The sequence below is a fragment of the Metarhizium brunneum genome, chromosome 2 (assembly GCF_013426205.1).
Source record: "Metarhizium brunneum chromosome 2, complete sequence".
Lineage (NCBI taxonomy): Eukaryota > Fungi > Ascomycota > Sordariomycetes > Hypocreales > Clavicipitaceae > Metarhizium > Metarhizium brunneum.
Genome location: NC_089423.1, coordinates 1,553,181 through 1,569,963, shown reverse-complemented (window position 1 = coordinate 1,569,963; position 16,783 = coordinate 1,553,181). Strand labels below are relative to the sequence as shown.

Genomic DNA, 16,783 nt, shown 5'->3' with positions numbered 1-16,783 from the left:
CACGGGAGAACCACACATGTAGATCCAAAGGCGACCCACCAGCAAGCAAGCGAATTCCCGCAGTCATACCACATCCGTTCTTGTTGTTCCAATTCACTTTTGATAGAAACCCATGCCCGTCAGGGCCCATGGGACCATGCTTTTGCTTTCGTAGCTCATACGCAGGTTCGCCCTACGCCCATTCACGGGGTTCATCTAACCCGACATCTCAGTGTCCTCAGTAGGGGGCTGGAAGTCATCGTCATCTTCGTCCTCATCCTCCTCCACGGGGTGCTGCTCAGCGGCTTTGGCAAAGTCGATGACGGTGCCGCGCGTGCGGCGGCCACCCTCAACAATATTGTTCAGATCAATCTCCTCCATGCCGTCTTCCTCGTCGCCTAGAAGAAAATCATTAGCAAAGTTGCCCTGGTCCCGTGTCAGAGCCGCCGGCTACTGCGCTTACCGCCCTCGCCGTTCTAGGTATCCGTGTTAGTTGGCTGAGCAGAATGAGAAAAGCTAGTTTGCAAGATTGGGTACATACCTCATCCTCGTCTTCGTCATCATCATCATCATCCTCTTCGTCCTCTTCATCCATGGCAGCATCCTCAGTGCGAGGAGCGCCCTCAGCGGCGGCCTTGCCCTTGCCCTTGCCCTGAGCAAAGCCGGTCTCCTCAGTGGAAGAGTTGGTGGGGAGAGTTGTGCCGTTCTCAGCCATGGTTGAAGTGATTGAAGTCGACACGATGCTATTTAGAGGGGTTTCAGAGCTGGAGTGAGATGATGAGAAGGGCAATTAGAGAAAAAAAAAGATTGGGAGTGAGTGTGAGTTTGGCGTATGAGATGGGGGTGAGCTTCAGTTCACTTTTCTGCATGGCGCTGGCAGGCTCTTAAACTGGGCAGGTGCTGTGGGTGCTGTGGCCAGCAGAGAACGTCTGTTTGTACGTAGCAACGGCGCTAGGGCAAATTTAGCTAGCGCATTTCGAAAATGTAGGTCACGTGCGTCCATCGAGGGACGAGTTCGATTTAGCAGCTGTTGAAGACGGGACAGAAACATGCAGCAGGCTTAGGCTTGGTAGATCAATGATTGTTTGTTAGAATGTAGATCGTTTTCTTTGCGTAATGATAGGAATTAGAGTCTCTCGGTGGTCGTATCGTACGTATGACATCACCTATGCCGCATTAACAGGAACGAATCCGACGCATAAAGTACATTATGTGCCATTCTAGGAACTCAAATAGCTTCGAGTATCGTTACTCTCAAGTCGTTTGGTCCTTGAACCCGAATGGAGCCGTATCCATGGTGATTGAGTTACAATCTGTAGCTCCAGTACCAGCATCGTCACCGTCGCTTACAGAGAGAGTACTATCAAGGATGGCGAAATACCCGCCCAACAAATCATCAAGTCCATATAATAGAATCGATTAACATGTCTATGTTCTATGCCTTCTTCTATTTGCCCTGCTCTCCACCGCCACCACTCAACGCTATAAACACTGCAATGCCAATCATCCACCAGTACCTGTAAATGGTCAGCACGCCCACCTTTTGTATACCTATCATACTCGATTCCTGAAATCCTGGGTATAACGTACTTTTGCAAGAAAGTCTTCTCAACCTCCTCCTCCACCTTCTTTCCGTCCTTTGACACAACAACCGGCTTATTCAGGACCGGTTGCGGGCCCCTTCCCTCCGTCAAAACCACAACCTTGGGGCCGAAATCCCTCGTCTGCCCGGCGTCAATCTGTACGCCCTTCAATGCAGCGCTTAGCACGTCCCCTCTCGAATTGACGGAGACTGTGATGGTGGGGGAGTACCCCTTGGCGAAGTTCTCTGTGGAGGCGACCGTTGTTCCCGAGAGCCAGGACTTGACTTTGGGGTCGTAGACGCCGATGCGGACAAGGGAAGATGAGTCGGGGATGTCGGGAGCGTCGTAGGATGTTATGGTTGAAGAGTCGAGGGCGGCGAGGTCGTAGGATATGGAGGCGAATGGGAGGGGGGCTTGAGGGTGGGAAGAGGAGATGGGTTGGATGGAGATTTCGGCAGTTTGCGGGTTGGCGTGGGTTGTTAGGGCGGCGCAGAGCGCGGAGAGGAGAATTGTTGTTCGCATGGTTGCCGGGCGGGAGGCGACGAGATTTGACCGTGATGCTCTGAGAGCTGGTTGATGACGAACGTCTTGTGGTTGAGACTGAGCTGGGGCAGGAAGCGCACTGGAGAAACGTATTGACCCTGGCCTACCCTAGGTAGTGGGTCTCGCCGTCGTAGTCTGGTGACTCTGGTCGAGTCGAGCACAGCTCCATGTCTCTCTCCATTCCGACGTTTTGTGCCAAGCATGCTCTTCATTTCCTATCCAGCACAATCGCACTCGAAATCAACCATTCGATCCTGCACCTCTTTGCTTCCTGTATAATTCTCAAAACATCTCCGAAACTAGCATGGCCCTGTAAGCATCAGGAATTGCTAAGCTCTTATCCTAGTCGCGTATCGTGGCGTCTGCACCACGGTAAAGTAGAAACGCGACTGACCAACGGTCCCAATCGCGTGCTGCGTAATGGAGCACCGTTCTGCCGCGCGTATTCAAAAGTTGATGTCAGCTCCGTAGTTTTGCAGAGTCTTCATCATCCGTCTGTTCTGTCTCGCGCTGTGCAAGAGATGCATGCGGTCGAAATCTGCCTTTGTAAAACCAAAATCCTCTATCAAATATTGGACAATCTGGACTTGATTTCTTTGCACACCCTCCTTCAGGATGTCCTCAATGCCATCACGCGACAGATACGCTTTGCCTCGCCCAAGGAGAAATCTGAGCATGCCGATTTCCGCCTTGACCGCGACTATGCATAGGCTGTGCCAACTATCTCGGTCTCCTTTTGACGGGGAGATCCCTGCTTTGCCGTCAAGCAACCAAAGAACCATTTCTATGTGTCCTCCCGCAACGGCAGCCTGAAGTGTCGTCCACGCTCCGGCATTCGAAGGTGATGTCCCGTCTTCATCATTCTCAACTATAGCCCCATGATGAAACAGTATCTCGGCGATGTCCTTGCGTCCGTGGAAACATGCCCAGCTTATAGGCGAGTGTATTTTATCAGTATATCCTTGGGCATCTTCCGGAGCATCTTCCGGAGCATCTTCCAGAGCATCTTCCAGAGCATCTTCCAGAGCATCTTCCGGAGCATCTTCCGGAGCATCTTCCGGAGCATCTTCCGGAGCATCTTCCGGAGATGGGCTCGGGTCTGCTCCCCCTTCTAGCAGACGCTTAACGATACTGAGCTTGACTTGTGAATCCTGTACCACAATATCCAATAGTCTTCTCGCCACATCCTCTGTGTATTTGTTCAATCGAATAAGCAGCGTTGCAAATTCCACTAATTCTCCCTCCCCTTCCACCGCTCTTTCAAAGACTGAAAGGCGTACGGGCGGGCCTTTCACAAGCAAAGCTTCAAGTCCCGCCCATCTTTTATGGTGGATAGCCATAGATAACTTTGTTGCGATATTTGCACTCCCAGATCTTATATCGGCGTCATATTCAAGAAGCAAGCACACCAACTTGACATCTGCCTTTTCTACGGCCACTTGGAAGTACTTGCATCCCCGGTCATCTTTGGCTTCCATATCTGCATTTCGACGAAGTAGGAATTCGACCATCTGCATGTTGTTTTGACAACAGGCTTTGGACAGCGGAGTTTCGTCCGACCCTGAAAGAGCATCAATACTGATGTGACTTGCAAGAAGTAGTTTCTCAGCTGCGCTCGGCTCTCTGATGTAATGCAAGAGCGTATCGCCATTTTCCTTCTGTTTTCTCAAGTCCTCGATCGAAAGAACCGGATAAAAAAGGGCACTATTGCCTGTTTGCATAGCTCTGTCAAGAATGCCGGCTCGGGTTTTACATGATAGTGTGTTGAGTCTTTCGGAGCGAAAAACTTGGGGGAAAGCGTCGAGCAGAATGTCAACCACATCGTAAGATTGCTCATCCAAAGCGATGCCCAGCAGTTCGTCGTACGCTTTCCAGCGCTTGGGGGGAGAAGTCGGTTCATCTGCCGCCTGCTCCAACAGAGGCTCCAACAGAGGCTCCAACAGCAGCTCCATCATATCCAATTTGTTGGCTTTTACGGCGCCACGAAGCCATGCCGGGATGTCAGGGAAGTGCCATGCTCGCTTGATATCTAACCTCTCGCATAACATTTGCCTGATTTCAAGTTGTTCACGGGAGTCGGAACCTCCCTGAAATAACCTGTCCGCGTGGCAAAATATCGTGTTGTTCACCTCTTGGATGAATACTTTGTTGTCGAGGAGGTGGTGGACAATCTCGGCATTATTCCCTTTAATCGCCGCTCCCAAAGTTGTAATCTGAGATGGCTTCACATAGCTTCCATTTATACTGGCTCCGCTTTTGAGAAGAAGGTCAAACAACTCCTTTTTCCCGGTGTTGCAAGCCACCATGAGCGGCCATTCACACTCAAGCACTCCTTCGGGGTCGGCACCCAGCGCAATAAGTTTTTGGACCAGTTCCAAGTTCCCAAAGCGGCACGCCACAAGCAAGGCTTGAGTGAGACGATGGGCTCCTTTGTCGTCATTACATGATTTGTCAATCTTGAGAAGATCAAGAAGAGCATCAGCAAGATCGTTTGTGGGCGGCTTTAGTGAAAGCTTCAGTAGATCATCGAACATTTGGCGTTTCTCGTCCCCCAGGTCCAAGTCTCTAAACTCCTCCCATTCTTCCTTAATGTTGGTTTCTTTAGCCAGTCGCGATATGATACTGCAGTCCGCAAGTTCCACGGCCAGCCAAAAATGGCCCAGCTGCAGTACCCGACGGTTCATGCGTAGAATGTAGTTGATCTCACATTCGGCTGTGGCGATGTGCGGCCTCTCCGTGGCGGCCTTCTCTCGGATGAGCTTGTTTTCGAACGCCCATCTTCGGATTTCCCGGGAAAGTGCAGTGCCGGCTATCGGATGTGAGCGCCTCCAGATGAATCCACGGAAGGCCCGGTAATGGTCTTTGCTTGTTCTGGTAAAGGCGTAGACGTCTTCGGCTGTCATGAGATCAAGGACCATGCCCTTGATCTCGTTGGGCATGAGAACGAATTTCCACATGACAAAAGAATTCGAAAATGAATGAATAGAAAATAGATTTAAAAAATGTAGGTATGATTAGATTTCCATGCTGTCAGTGTAGGACCAGGCAGCGCCAACCACTATATACTTCGGCCCTCTTCAAAACGATACAAAAGCCTCGCGCTTCACTCTCTGAACATGAACAACCCGTCAAACAAATTTCATGCCGCTCACCGACAGTGAAGCGAGAAAGCCCATGTCAAGGCAAGCAAACGCTGCCGGGGATAATAGCGCCCCATAAACCATAAAGACCAACCAGGTGCTGATAGGATGACAGAACCAAGCCAGCGGACAAACAAACAGCAGCGGCTTGCAGGCAACCGACATGGTAAACATTGAGCCTAGGTCTAAGAAACGCACAGCGGAGAAAGGGAAAAGGAATGAAATGAAAAACGCATCTGTTCGGCCAGAGGTCCTCACATCAAAGCTTCTTTTCAGCTAGAAGTACAGACGCGAACTTTTGTGCGCTTCTTCACGTCAAAGCTTCTGCATGAGATTAGCCTTTATCAGCGCATTTGCCTAGTTCATCGCGCGTATGTACAGCATGCGGATAGTTCCGGTTGCACCATCTTCAGAATGCGACGCTGCAGAGGACCTCAATGAACGAGGGCTCGCAAGGCCGTTTGGGATAAATATCGCGTTTGCAACTCATAGCGGTGACGGGACAGGATGGAGAAGATGGTGAAAAAGGGTCAAAGCGGCGCGCTGGTGGAATATTAAAGCAGGCTACCCCGTGACTCCTGCCCTTTTGGATGTGATCTGCACCACTGGGTGACCCGAGACGTAGAGGTATTAATCTACCCGACCCAGGTTAATAGCAAAATGGTGTCAGGTCACCTCAGATATCCTGCCTGTTCAAGTCTATACACGAGAGGCACATAAAGAGCACCCAGCCGCAAGTACTTCGGGTGATGGATCGTCAAGATGGGAACTCGTCCTCGTATATTCAAGTGTTCAGACCCTATCTGCATAGCCCGCTCCCTTATTTCGTCCAAAACTCAATCCCTTTCAACAACCCTTGGCATGAACAAAGCGCAACGCCGGAACCATACAACGCCATAATGCAATATGCTCCAAGATGCAGGGAGAGAACAAAAAAAAGAAAAAAAAGGAAGAAAAGAAGAAAGGTGAAAAAAAGACAAGGACAAAGCACGAAGGCAGCTGTCCCCACTTCTAATCATGGCCGTGTCCTTCTCAACTCCAATGTAGTGATGAAGACATTTGTACAAATTTTGAACAACCAACAGTCGTACATCGTTTGTCATAACCCTCCAGCAATTCACCCCACATGTAGTCGTGCGTTTCCATTTGGTCGTCTAATTGGGTATCATCCTTGCATCCTACTCCTGCCAAGTTTGAGCCTCCTCTTTCTGCTGCCGCCTCTGTTCCTCTTCATCAACATCTTCATCGTCACCAATGGACGAGTCGTCTGAGGAACCGTCGGACTCCAGTGCGTATTGCGGTGTCCGCTCTACCAAACCCCGATAGTATGCAACGAGCACCTCTGGATTAGGCACGATTTTCCAATCCACCCTATAGAGAAACTCTAGCTCTAACATCTTCAACTCGGCAACCCGGACGCCGCCAACCCTAGCGTAAGTCGTGTTGTTCCAGAATGAGTCGGAAAGCCCCTTGGCAGCTACAGTGGCTGCTGTGATCAAGAATCGATGAACCGTGAGAGTGTTTATCGTGAATTCCGGATACAAGGCGCATAAACGATCAATGTAATACACCATGGAGAGAAGTAGAGGAGGTGTAAGTGTAGCGTGTCTCGCCAGGCGGTGAAGGTAGTCTCGTACAGATATGCCTGGCGCAGTCCTGTAATCTTTATGTCAGGGGCACCATGCATAGGCAGAAGACAGGTTTTTTTTGGTACAGATTGGTAAAAAGTAAGGGTTCTATCAGGCCATAGCTTTTGCAGCCTTGGGGAACGTACCTGGAATGAAAACGTGTTAACCCTCCGCTCGATATCCGAATGGCGTCATTTGTCGAAATCAACTCAGCCAACATGTGAGCTATCAGCTCCACAATGTCTTCTACTGCACAAAGCTCGTAGCGCTGAGGCAAAATTTTTGGTTCCCCACTAGTCCTTGCTCGCTTCGGCGCAGTAGTTATTGCAGATGATGGCGCACGACCCGCAATGCTCTCACCAGTCTGTGAGGTGGCGGGCGTATCATCACTCAGGTGACCAGGAGACACCCTTCGCTTGTTTGGTGACAAGACTTTCTGAGCATCGTTGTCAGATCCGGTTGATAATTGAGGGTGCGCAGGTGTTCCGCTTGGCAGAGAGCCGGAAGCCGCAGGCGTGACAATGTGTTGGGGCTGGGGCTGCGGCGATGGAGGGAGTTGGTTGATCTTCTGGCGCGAAGTGACACCGTCATGATGCACACGGCCGTCGACAGCCGGTTCGATTGGTTTCGCGTGCCGGCGACGAGGGGAATTGGAGGTAGCCTTTGGCGAAGACGTAGTCGCTGACCGATGCAGACGTGCGGTCGAGGTTGATGGTGCCAATCGAGGAGATGCTTGGGGGGACGGAGGCGTTGCATGACCGCGGCGAAAGCTGGTAGGCGACGCATTGGCTGAGCCGGTGAGAATTGGAGATGTCTTCAACATGGTGGACAGCGCATCGTCGTCTGCACCGAGACGATGCTTTTAGGCCCTGTGTCCGGCGAATGCCAATTGGTTGCTTGCGATTATGGCGCTTCCGTGCGGCAATGCGACAATGAGATGCGCTTGGTTATGGAAAAGCTCTAGGACCTCGTCGCTTTGGATCGACTGCGCGGACGGCACCAAGACAGCCAAGACGATTCATTGAACAACAGAATGAGGTGGTTCCCTGTCTTGCAAAGGAAAAAAAATGCCCTTGGCTGTGGTCGTGGGACTCACCCTGTTCGCAAGGCAGCGATATGGGAGCTGGGCACAGCGAGTACGATGAGTGCAACGAGTGCAACGAGTGCGACGACCACGACGAGCACAACACGTTTGTATTTGAGGGCTGGGTACTCGAGTAGGCGAGGCAGGAGCGTCTTTCGACGGCGATGGCGACGTGTTGGTTCGCTGGCCGAGATTGTTCAGATGACTTTTGTCTGCAGGACTCGGGACTTGGCACGTAAGTTGCAGCTCAACTCGAGAAGCGAGCGAACGTCTTGACTGCCAGGGTCAGGACAGGGCGATCGATCTGCGGATGATGGACGACGGCCGAGTGCAGGTGGCGGAAAGTTCCAACTAGTAATAGCTGAAGACGGCGGCTGTTTGGTTAGGCGCGAGGCCGTCGAGTGGTTAGAACACACACCCACCCTCTTTAGGACGTGCTCAAGTGATGCAATGGCAATTATGGAGGTCAGCTGGTGGCCTCACAGTTGCCTAGTTGGAACAAAAATGAATCAACAAATCAAGACAAAGACAGTATGGGAGGTACTAGGGTGAAGCAAGGAAACTGGCAACATTTTGAAGTGTCGGAGAGAAGGGCAAATGAGGGAACGCCAATTGAATTGGGCAACTACGACCACTACATGCAGACAATGGCCCACCACATTATGGGTGTCCAAGCTGGTTGGTGCCAACTGGCCGCAGGTGCCAGCGACTGGACGCCTTACGTGTATGTGCCTGCTGCCCTCCCCACGCCCCGTGTTCCCCCTGTGGCCCCGTCGGGTCAATGCCTCCAGCTGTCTGGTGCGTTCTGGTCCACTCAAGTCAACTGGTCAACCTGCTGGTTCGAATTGTCATCGCTAAATGTTAGCACTTGCACTCGTCAGACTCCCCCGGCCGGCGGGGTCTGCGGGCTCCGACATGGCCAAAATGCTGCCAACTTCACGTGGGGCAACATGCATCACCAACGTCACCTTCTTGACCTCTCAGCCCCTCCGCTCGAGCACCACTGGCATCGCTCGGCCAGCCCGCGAACTGCATTCGAGTCTGCGACTCCGCCAGTGGGCAAAGCGACCATCTTTGATATTTGAACCAAGTGGGCCTCTCTTGCGAGAGAAAAAAGGCTTGCATTTCCGTTCTGGAGGTTTCTTCTCTAGAGGCACGAGAAACGCGCGGAGTACTCCGTATCATCAGATGATGCCGGGCGACTCAAGCGCAATTTGCTGCCGTCTGTTGGTATGATCGTGGTTTGCCCTACTCATGATCGCACAGTCCATTTTGGTCTTGTCAGTCAGTGTAGCTGTATTGTGTAGTGCTCTTATAGGAGCATGTATACTCCGTAAGGACAGACGAGCAAAGTATATTCTAACTTGTCAGTACTAATTCCAAGCAAGGCTTTGCTTGACCCAGCCCCCAGACCACCACCTACCCACTCGACAATGCCCAGAATAGCTTGCCCAAAAAGACTTCTTGTGCCATCGGATTGAACTTGTCCATGGGAGCCACACCGGTTGTCGGCAAGATTCCCAGTGTCAAAGAATTCTCCCTCGGGTTTCCCCAAAGTTCCCAAGTTCTACCCCGGAGTACATACATACGCACATAGCTACCTACTTACCTGGCTAACTAATGTAAGCACTCACTGCACCCCAGACCAATCCTCGAACAGGTCTAGTATGGGTAAATTAATCACTCCATCCCATGCTAGTCCAGTGGAGGCGAGGGAGCAAGAATGGATGTTTGTTGGAAATGGACCCTCGAGCCTCCTCGGTCGTCTCAATAAACTTACCGAGTACTCCGTAGTATGTTGTACGACTCACGTCACAATCAGAGACATTGGCCATCAACCCGGAGAGCAAATACCCTGGCTCGACCAACCCTCGTGTCAGCATAGGGCTACCTGATTCGTACCTGCAGCTGCATGGCCCGGCATGTACGTTGTCTCATTTGCGCCCTGTTTGCTGCCTGGGTGGTTTGCTGTCGTCAAGTGAGTAAAACCGACCCCTTGCAAAGGCAGACTCTGGCCCGACAGGTTCTGACGCACACATACAACATCAAAAGGAGGTTCTTGCATCTTGTATTACTTGACAACAAGTACTTGTTTTGCGGAGGCAAACGAAGCATGTGCCATCCGAAACCGAATGCATTCATCGGACCAGTATCCAATCAATGGCAAACAGGATTTTCTATTTTGGTCCTCGTGTGAGGGCCTGCCCGACGCGGCGGATGTGGAGTTCCATCGACGCAGCCTTCTCTCGTGGAGGTTCGCGGTCAACTCGTGTCCTCTGTTGGCCGTGAGTTGGATGCTCCGAAGAAGCTAATTCGGTAGGGATATTGGGTTGCCGATATTTTAGCACCCGGTGCCTTCTAGAAACACCCACGATCCAGTATTATCAAGATTCCGGGGTAAATCGCGACTAGGATAAATATCGAACCCCGTCGTAAACCCGAATTCGAAGGTTGGGTGCTGTTTTTCCAGCACGGCTGGGTTTGTCACTCGCACCAAGGTTGTACTGGTATTTCAGCAGACGGCATGATTCTTTGGCAGTGGACGGCTAGATGAATACTTGGTCAGCGATACACAGGTTAAGGTTGACGAAGATCCAGAGAGCCATGGCGAATAAGCATACCTACATCGGTAGGTATATATGCTCAGTTGGAAGATGGTGTCTCCAGGGTAGCTGGCGGAAATGCTTGCACCTCATCTTGTTGTATGAGTTCTCGGCTAATCCTCGGTCTTGGTCGAGTCTGATGAAGTCGTGTTTGCACAATATTTTCTAGCACCGAGCAATTTTTATTTTCTTTATTGCTCTTATGTATGCTTCTCATGTTTTGCAGAGTACCATACTGTCCAGGTAGCACTCAACATCGTCTCTTGCTACTGCTGGCTGACGATTTCAGGATTGCAATGCTCTTTCCTGTACCTAGTACTTTGGCAGGTAGGTCCGGTAGGCTTTGCCCACTGCATGCCAAGATGCGCGCCAACTTACTTCAGCCGATAAGATAAACGGAATGCACGTGCCCCCCAACTTAATGTCACCAAACCCGTTACTACAACAATGGGCATCATTGAGCTTCGTTACGTTGTAGATTCACAGCTTTGCTCCCCCGACATCGATTTTTCGCTTGCCATCGACACTGCACCTGGGACTACCATCTTGCTGTAACGATCGATCATCCTCCATAGACTAGCGCAGGAAACCCGGGTAGGACCTTGGGAATCGGGCGTCACGGATATCCGCTCCCTCGTGATGCCGATGCGCCAACAAACGAGAGCAACATCAATTGTAGCTCCGTTTCGTTGAACAGCTCCCATGGCTCGACCGCAGAATTCGCCGATTCTAGCACAGCTGCGGAATGCAAAGTCACTGCCCGAGCAGACGGCAGCTCTGCAGGCTCTCAAGAATGAAATAGTTGGCCATGTGCAGAAGAAGGAGGCATGGATTGGCCTCGGCGTTCTTGAACCCATAGTCAGAACTCTGTATTCCAACCGTTCACCCGCAAAATTGAACGGAAAAGATGCTACTGTCCAGCCTCCGTCGCGGCCTCTATCCGATGAAGATTCTGTCAAGCTCCAGGCCCTGCAGCTCGTCGCAAGCTTTGCCAACGGTACGACGATGACTCCCCTCCCGGCGGCTTGTCGCTTATGCGTCCTCGGCCACCCTTCACCAATTCTATTTGCCCGTCTTCTAATTCGTTGCATCTAGGTGGACCCGCGTTTCTTCACCCTTTACACGCAGCTCGTGTCGTACCGGCCATTTTGGGAAACATCTCGCCCTACACGAGTCCCCCACAGGTGGTCGTTTCTTCTCTGAGAGCGCTCCTCGACATCACTTCTGCCGCCCGTTTGGCCGTTTCGCCGTCACCTCTCGATGTACAAACTCTTGCCGACAATGTCTTCTCTTCCCACCATATTGAGTCGCTCCATGCGATGCTCTCGATGACGTCCTCGAAATATATCCTCCAATCCCAAGTTGTTCTCGCATCTACCTTGATAAGTCGTCTGTGTCGAGAAGACAGGCACCAACATGCCCTTACCGTGGGCGGTATTCTAGACTCCTTGGCTGCTCAATTGGCAAGGTTTGCAGTTGCAGATGGCCTTGTCGTGCCAGGTGCGGAAGAGCATGCGTACAGTGATGGGCTTCACGAGGTGTTTCCCGAAGCGGCCAACCCTGGTGCCCAAATTGGACCTATTCTCGAGGCCATCAGCTGCATTATTGGTGACTCCAAATACCGGGCGAACAGACTCATCTGCTCGCCTTCCTTGCTAGCAATTTTCCCAAGCATCAAGTTTGAACCATACGGGGATCCGCGGGATTCACAGCAGGCGCTGCCACCAAGACACAACGGCTTAACTGCTATGGAGTTTATTCTCCCCTCTCTTCCTATTACGACATCGAGAACGCCATCAGCCGCTGCATCGTCTTTTCCCACTCCAGATCGATCCGACTCTAGGACTTCTAGCAGAACATCACTGAGCAAGTTTGGTTCGTCTGCTGTGTCTGCTGTGTGGGACTCGCCTCGATTCCAAGCATTGGGAAATACCGTCGACGTCTCCAATGAGGATATTGAGAGCCCATTCATTCCATGGCTCATCCATCTAGTGCGATCACTGAATGATTACGATCGGTTGATGGCAGCCGCGGTTCTTGCCGCGCTTTTCAAGGCTGGGCTTGGTAGAAAGGGTGTTCGAGAGACCAGCATTGGCTTACTTGTGGTCCCCATTCTTGTGGGCATGATCTCAAAGAATGACAAGGACGGAGTCGAACTCCTAGATTCCTTTGAGACAAGTCAACTTCAAATCTTGGAGAAGGCTCCGGCGATTCTTGCCAGAACCATTACAGACAGTGAATACCTGCAAAAAGCCGCGTTTGACTGCGATGCTGTTAAAGTCCTCACAAGGCTTCTAAGACGGGCATACCAGCCTGTAGAGGACATGAGGCACCCCAAGTACTGGTCGCCGAATCCGGATACAGGAATGGATGTTGAGAGCACATTGCCTCTTGCACAACTCGGGGAGAATGGCCAGAACCCCTTGCTCGCTCACCGAATTCGCATCCGTGAATCTGCACTGAAGGCTATAGGTGCATTGTCTGCAGGCAAAGAGGATTACAGAAAAGCTCTTATCGCAGAAGACTTTATCCCATTTGTAGTCGAGTCTCTTAGCGAATTTCCTAGAAAGCCGAAGCAGGCAAAAGACAAATCACTCAACGAGACTGCGCGGACTGGGCCAGTATCGACTTACGGCACAAACCCGCAGTCCGTCATCATTGCTGGCTGCCATGTAGTAAGGACATTGGCTCGGTCGGTTAGCATTTTACGGACAGCTCTGGTGGATCATGCAGTTAGCATACCCATATTCCGCTTCATGAGCCATCCAGACATCACCATTCAGATTGCTGCCACGGCCACCGTTATTAATCTTGTTGTGGAGGTCAGCCCGGTCAGAGAGGTTCGTTTGCCCTCCATCCAGAAGAACTTGGCGGTTCGATGCTGACAACCTTCCAAACAGCTTCTTACCGAAAGCGGAGTAATGAAGGTACTATGCGATCATGCTCACTCTGATAACCACTCGCTACGGTTAAATGCCCTGTGGGCATTAAAGCATTTCGTGGATGCCGTGGGACCAGATCTGAAGAAAGCATGCCTAGAGCAGCTTCAGCCAGGGTGGTTGATGCAATTGATTCGCGACGACGACCAAGAAACTTCTTTCTTTGCTTTGAAAGCCAAAGAATCATCAGCCGATGATTTGGACGAGGACATGGACATGCAACAGTCTGATGAACCTCTGCGATGGTTCTTCGGAACTAATGGGACTATACGAGAACTAGATGCTTCTCGATCATCGAGGCTACGACAGGTGGAGGACCGGCTGGCTTCTGTACGTGAGGCAGAACTCAATCCAACTAGAAAGGCACGAAACGACAAGCTGGCGATCCAGGAACAAGGCCTAGATTTCATAAGAAACTTCATAGGAAGACCGGAATCTGGCGTATCATCAGAGGCTCCCAGTGAAACCACCGACATGATTGATTACTTGTTTAGCCAACTCGGCCAAGATCGACTCTTTGAGATTCTGGCATCAAAACTACGATCAAAGGTTCTACATCCGTTCTCAAGAAGGACTCCGGTCAGTGCTGGCGGGACTCGGGTGCTCCATCCGCAAGCCAAGATTATTGTGGCCGTCATATGCATCCTCGTCCACATGGCCGCTAGTATCCATCGACATCGCCAGCTCGTCATCGCGCAAACAGAGCTTTTGAAGCTCCTTGCCCAGCAAGTTAACAGCAAGGATCGAGGCGTGCGGGTATCGCTTTGTCACCTTGTTATCAACCTGACTTGGCATGACGACGAGACCGAGGCACAGGCCTGTTCACATCGAGCACAGGAGTTGAAAAGGCTCGGCTTCTATTCCAAAATGGAGACGTTGAAGCAACACGATCGGGACTTGGATGTGCGTGAGAGGGCGAAGACGGCTACGTTTCAAATAGACCAAGCGACCTATTAAGGGGCCGGTGTGAAGAAGAGCGACTGAAGACAAGCATGCTTGATCATTACGGCGACAGTGGCAACAGCTAGTCACCTGGGGCGTTGGAGTCGAATTTCTTGGTCGTGATGGCAGGACATGCGTTATCAAAGGTTCCGTATGACGGTTCGTGGCGGTTCGTTATGACTGAGCTGAAGCATTCAAAGAATTCATTATGGTAGGTTAGCCTACATGTTGGTGAGTAGGCACCGGCTTTGTGTATATATTAGTTGACGTTGCGGCATTCATATTGTTTCTTGATAGGGTAGTCCTAAGCTGTATAGTCTAAATCAACCTATCCTTCGTGTACGTACGCTCCAGCGCCGCAGCAATCTGCGAGCCTCGCCTCACCGTGACGAATGCATCGCAAAACCATATATCGAAGCAACAACATGCCGGTTCGTCGAGCGCGGCGTCTCGTATACGACCGATTGCTACTCAACACGGTCAGCTGAATTGCCTAAAACCCCGTACGTGCCTTGGCCACGCGCAACCGTTTGACGTCCGACTGCCGTCTCCAACGGCCCGCCGTGTCTTATCCCCCACAAGTATCACATACCTCCCGGAGTCGCACGGAAGGGAGAAATTCCCCGATCGGCGACCAAAAAGAACCCGCAAACGCCGGGGCCGAAGACAGACGTCTCTAGCGAAACCGCAGGGAGAACTAAAGGGCCCTAAGCTGGGCTAGTGTACGGGAGACTCCGTATACCATTTCTAATACCATGTGGGTATGAAGGGATCAAGGCGGCACGAGGGAGCGGTGTTGCAAGACTTTCAAGGTATTCACCTAGTGGATACATTACACATGGTGAGGCAGTCATATGATGGATGAGTTGACGGCATGTCTGGGGATTCCTTGGGGTGTTTGTTTTCCGTGCGACAGGCGCTAACTCCCTGCTGTAGCTATTCGTACGACTAGATCGGGATGTACTAGAGGATTCATCACATATTTAGCTGTGATACCGTGAGACGGGCGTACATGCCCTGCCTTGACGGCATTGTCTGGCCAGGAATGCCGTAGAGCGGTTGGCCGGATGGCGCGGTGGTTGGGAAGGAAAAAATATGAGTCAAGACGCAATATCTACAGAGTACGGAGTGCCTGTTCGTACGATTAAACTCTCAGGCGAAGGTGTGTTATAGTGTTTGATTGTCAAACAAAGGAAGAGAAAATGAAAGAATCGACTTGAACGTGGTCATGCTGCACGCCCTTGAGCGGATGGCTGCTGTACATACATACATATCGCCACGAGGAAACGAACCTGTGTGACGACAGGTTCTTTTCCCTTTTTTCAATTTCAGCCCCGGTAGCTGCACGATGCACGAGCACTCAGAGGAAAAGATGACGAGGGTGGACAAAAAGCAACGGGCATGTGTTTGTCTCAGACTACTTCACCGAGAAAGCCACGTTCCACCCTGCAGACATTTGAACTACGCTCCCGTTTCTTTTTGTCCGACCTGTCTTTTGAGATGACTACTACTTTGGCGTCTACGGAGTGGGATCTACTCCGTATGACACGATTGTCTCTGTTTATTTGTTTGAGCACGCCACGGGCTGCTGGCTGATGACTGGGAAAAGAGATGTCCGCCGTTGGGGCGTTTTCAACCGCCAGATCTGGGGTTGTCTCGTGCTCCGTACTAGTAGGAGACTACTAGTAGTACTACTAAGCTCGCTGTTCCCGATTCCTTGTCGTTTTGAGTCATGATCGTCGGCAGGGATGATGAATGTGTTCGGATGTGCGTGGTGTCGGCCTGCTTTGCCAAGTTGATACTGGACCCTGGACCCTGGACCCTAAACATCCCTTGGCTTGTGCTTGGTGTGTTGGTGTTTTTCTTTGTTGCTTTTCTATATTTTGCTTTTTTATTGGACCCGTGTGAAATACCTTGTGGCGGATGTTAGCAGTTGCTACGGAGTAGACAGCTGAGCATTTGTTTTGCGCAGACCGGTCACCGAAAGTCATGGTCTCTTGGCAGCCAAATTCCTTCATTGTGAGGAAGGGAATCTGCTATTGGGGATGCAAGTGCGGGACGTGACTTGGGGTAACACAGACAAAGACTCGATTATCAAACGCTTGGCGTGTTGTAGCTGCGAGTTTTCGCTTCACCCTTATTGAACATTTGGGCAGCTGGGGAACTTGACGTGTGCAATGGGGGCATATCTCCTACTTTTCGATTCTAGTCTGGTAGAGATGTTCCCATCTTGTCACTCTGAACTCGTCGAGGTAGCATCAAAAGCTTGTTTATATGAAACAAACCAAATGAAGCCGGGAGCTTGCTCGCATCCGCTAATACAAAATGCGACATGTGCTGTG

General features: G+C 51.2%; 5 protein-coding genes across 5 annotated transcripts; 1 reads left to right on the top strand and 4 right to left on the bottom strand.

The window, feature by feature from the left end:
- Positions 1-195: 195 nt before the first annotated feature.
- Positions 196-694, bottom strand: G6M90_00g034400 (uncharacterized protein; the record flags this gene model as incomplete). Its single annotated transcript, XM_014691352.1, has 3 exons — positions 196-377; positions 443-455; positions 521-694. 3 exons carry the CDS (start codon positions 692-694, stop codon positions 196-198), a joined length of 369 nt encoding a protein of 122 aa, XP_014546838.1.
- A 732-nt stretch (positions 695-1,426) lies between these two features.
- Positions 1,427-2,084, bottom strand: G6M90_00g034390 (uncharacterized protein; the record flags this gene model as incomplete). Its single annotated transcript, XM_014691351.1, has 2 exons — positions 1,427-1,496; positions 1,570-2,084. The coding sequence occupies 2 exons, from the start codon at positions 2,082-2,084 to the stop codon at positions 1,427-1,429; spliced, it is 585 nt and encodes a 194-aa protein (XP_014546837.1).
- A 467-nt stretch (positions 2,085-2,551) lies between these two features.
- Positions 2,552-5,044, bottom strand: G6M90_00g034380 (uncharacterized protein; the record flags this gene model as incomplete). The annotated part of the gene is made up of 1 exon (XM_014691350.2): positions 2,552-5,044. One exon carries the CDS (start codon positions 5,042-5,044, stop codon positions 2,552-2,554), a length of 2,493 nt encoding a protein of 830 aa, XP_014546836.2.
- A 1,379-nt stretch (positions 5,045-6,423) lies between these two features.
- On the bottom strand, positions 6,424-7,696 carry preg (Nuc-1 negative regulatory protein preg; the record flags this gene model as incomplete). Its single annotated transcript, XM_014691349.1, has 2 exons — positions 6,424-6,901; positions 7,020-7,696. The coding sequence occupies 2 exons, from the start codon at positions 7,694-7,696 to the stop codon at positions 6,424-6,426; spliced, it is 1,155 nt and encodes a 384-aa protein (XP_014546835.1).
- Positions 7,697-11,262: 3,566 nt separating this feature from the next.
- G6M90_00g034360 (uncharacterized protein) lies at positions 11,263-14,456 on the top strand (the record flags this gene model as incomplete). Its single annotated transcript, XM_014691348.1, has 3 exons — positions 11,263-11,557; positions 11,656-13,400; positions 13,461-14,456. 3 exons carry the CDS (start codon positions 11,263-11,265, stop codon positions 14,454-14,456), a joined length of 3,036 nt encoding a protein of 1,011 aa, XP_014546834.1.
- Between the last annotated feature and the right edge of the window lie 2,327 nt (positions 14,457-16,783).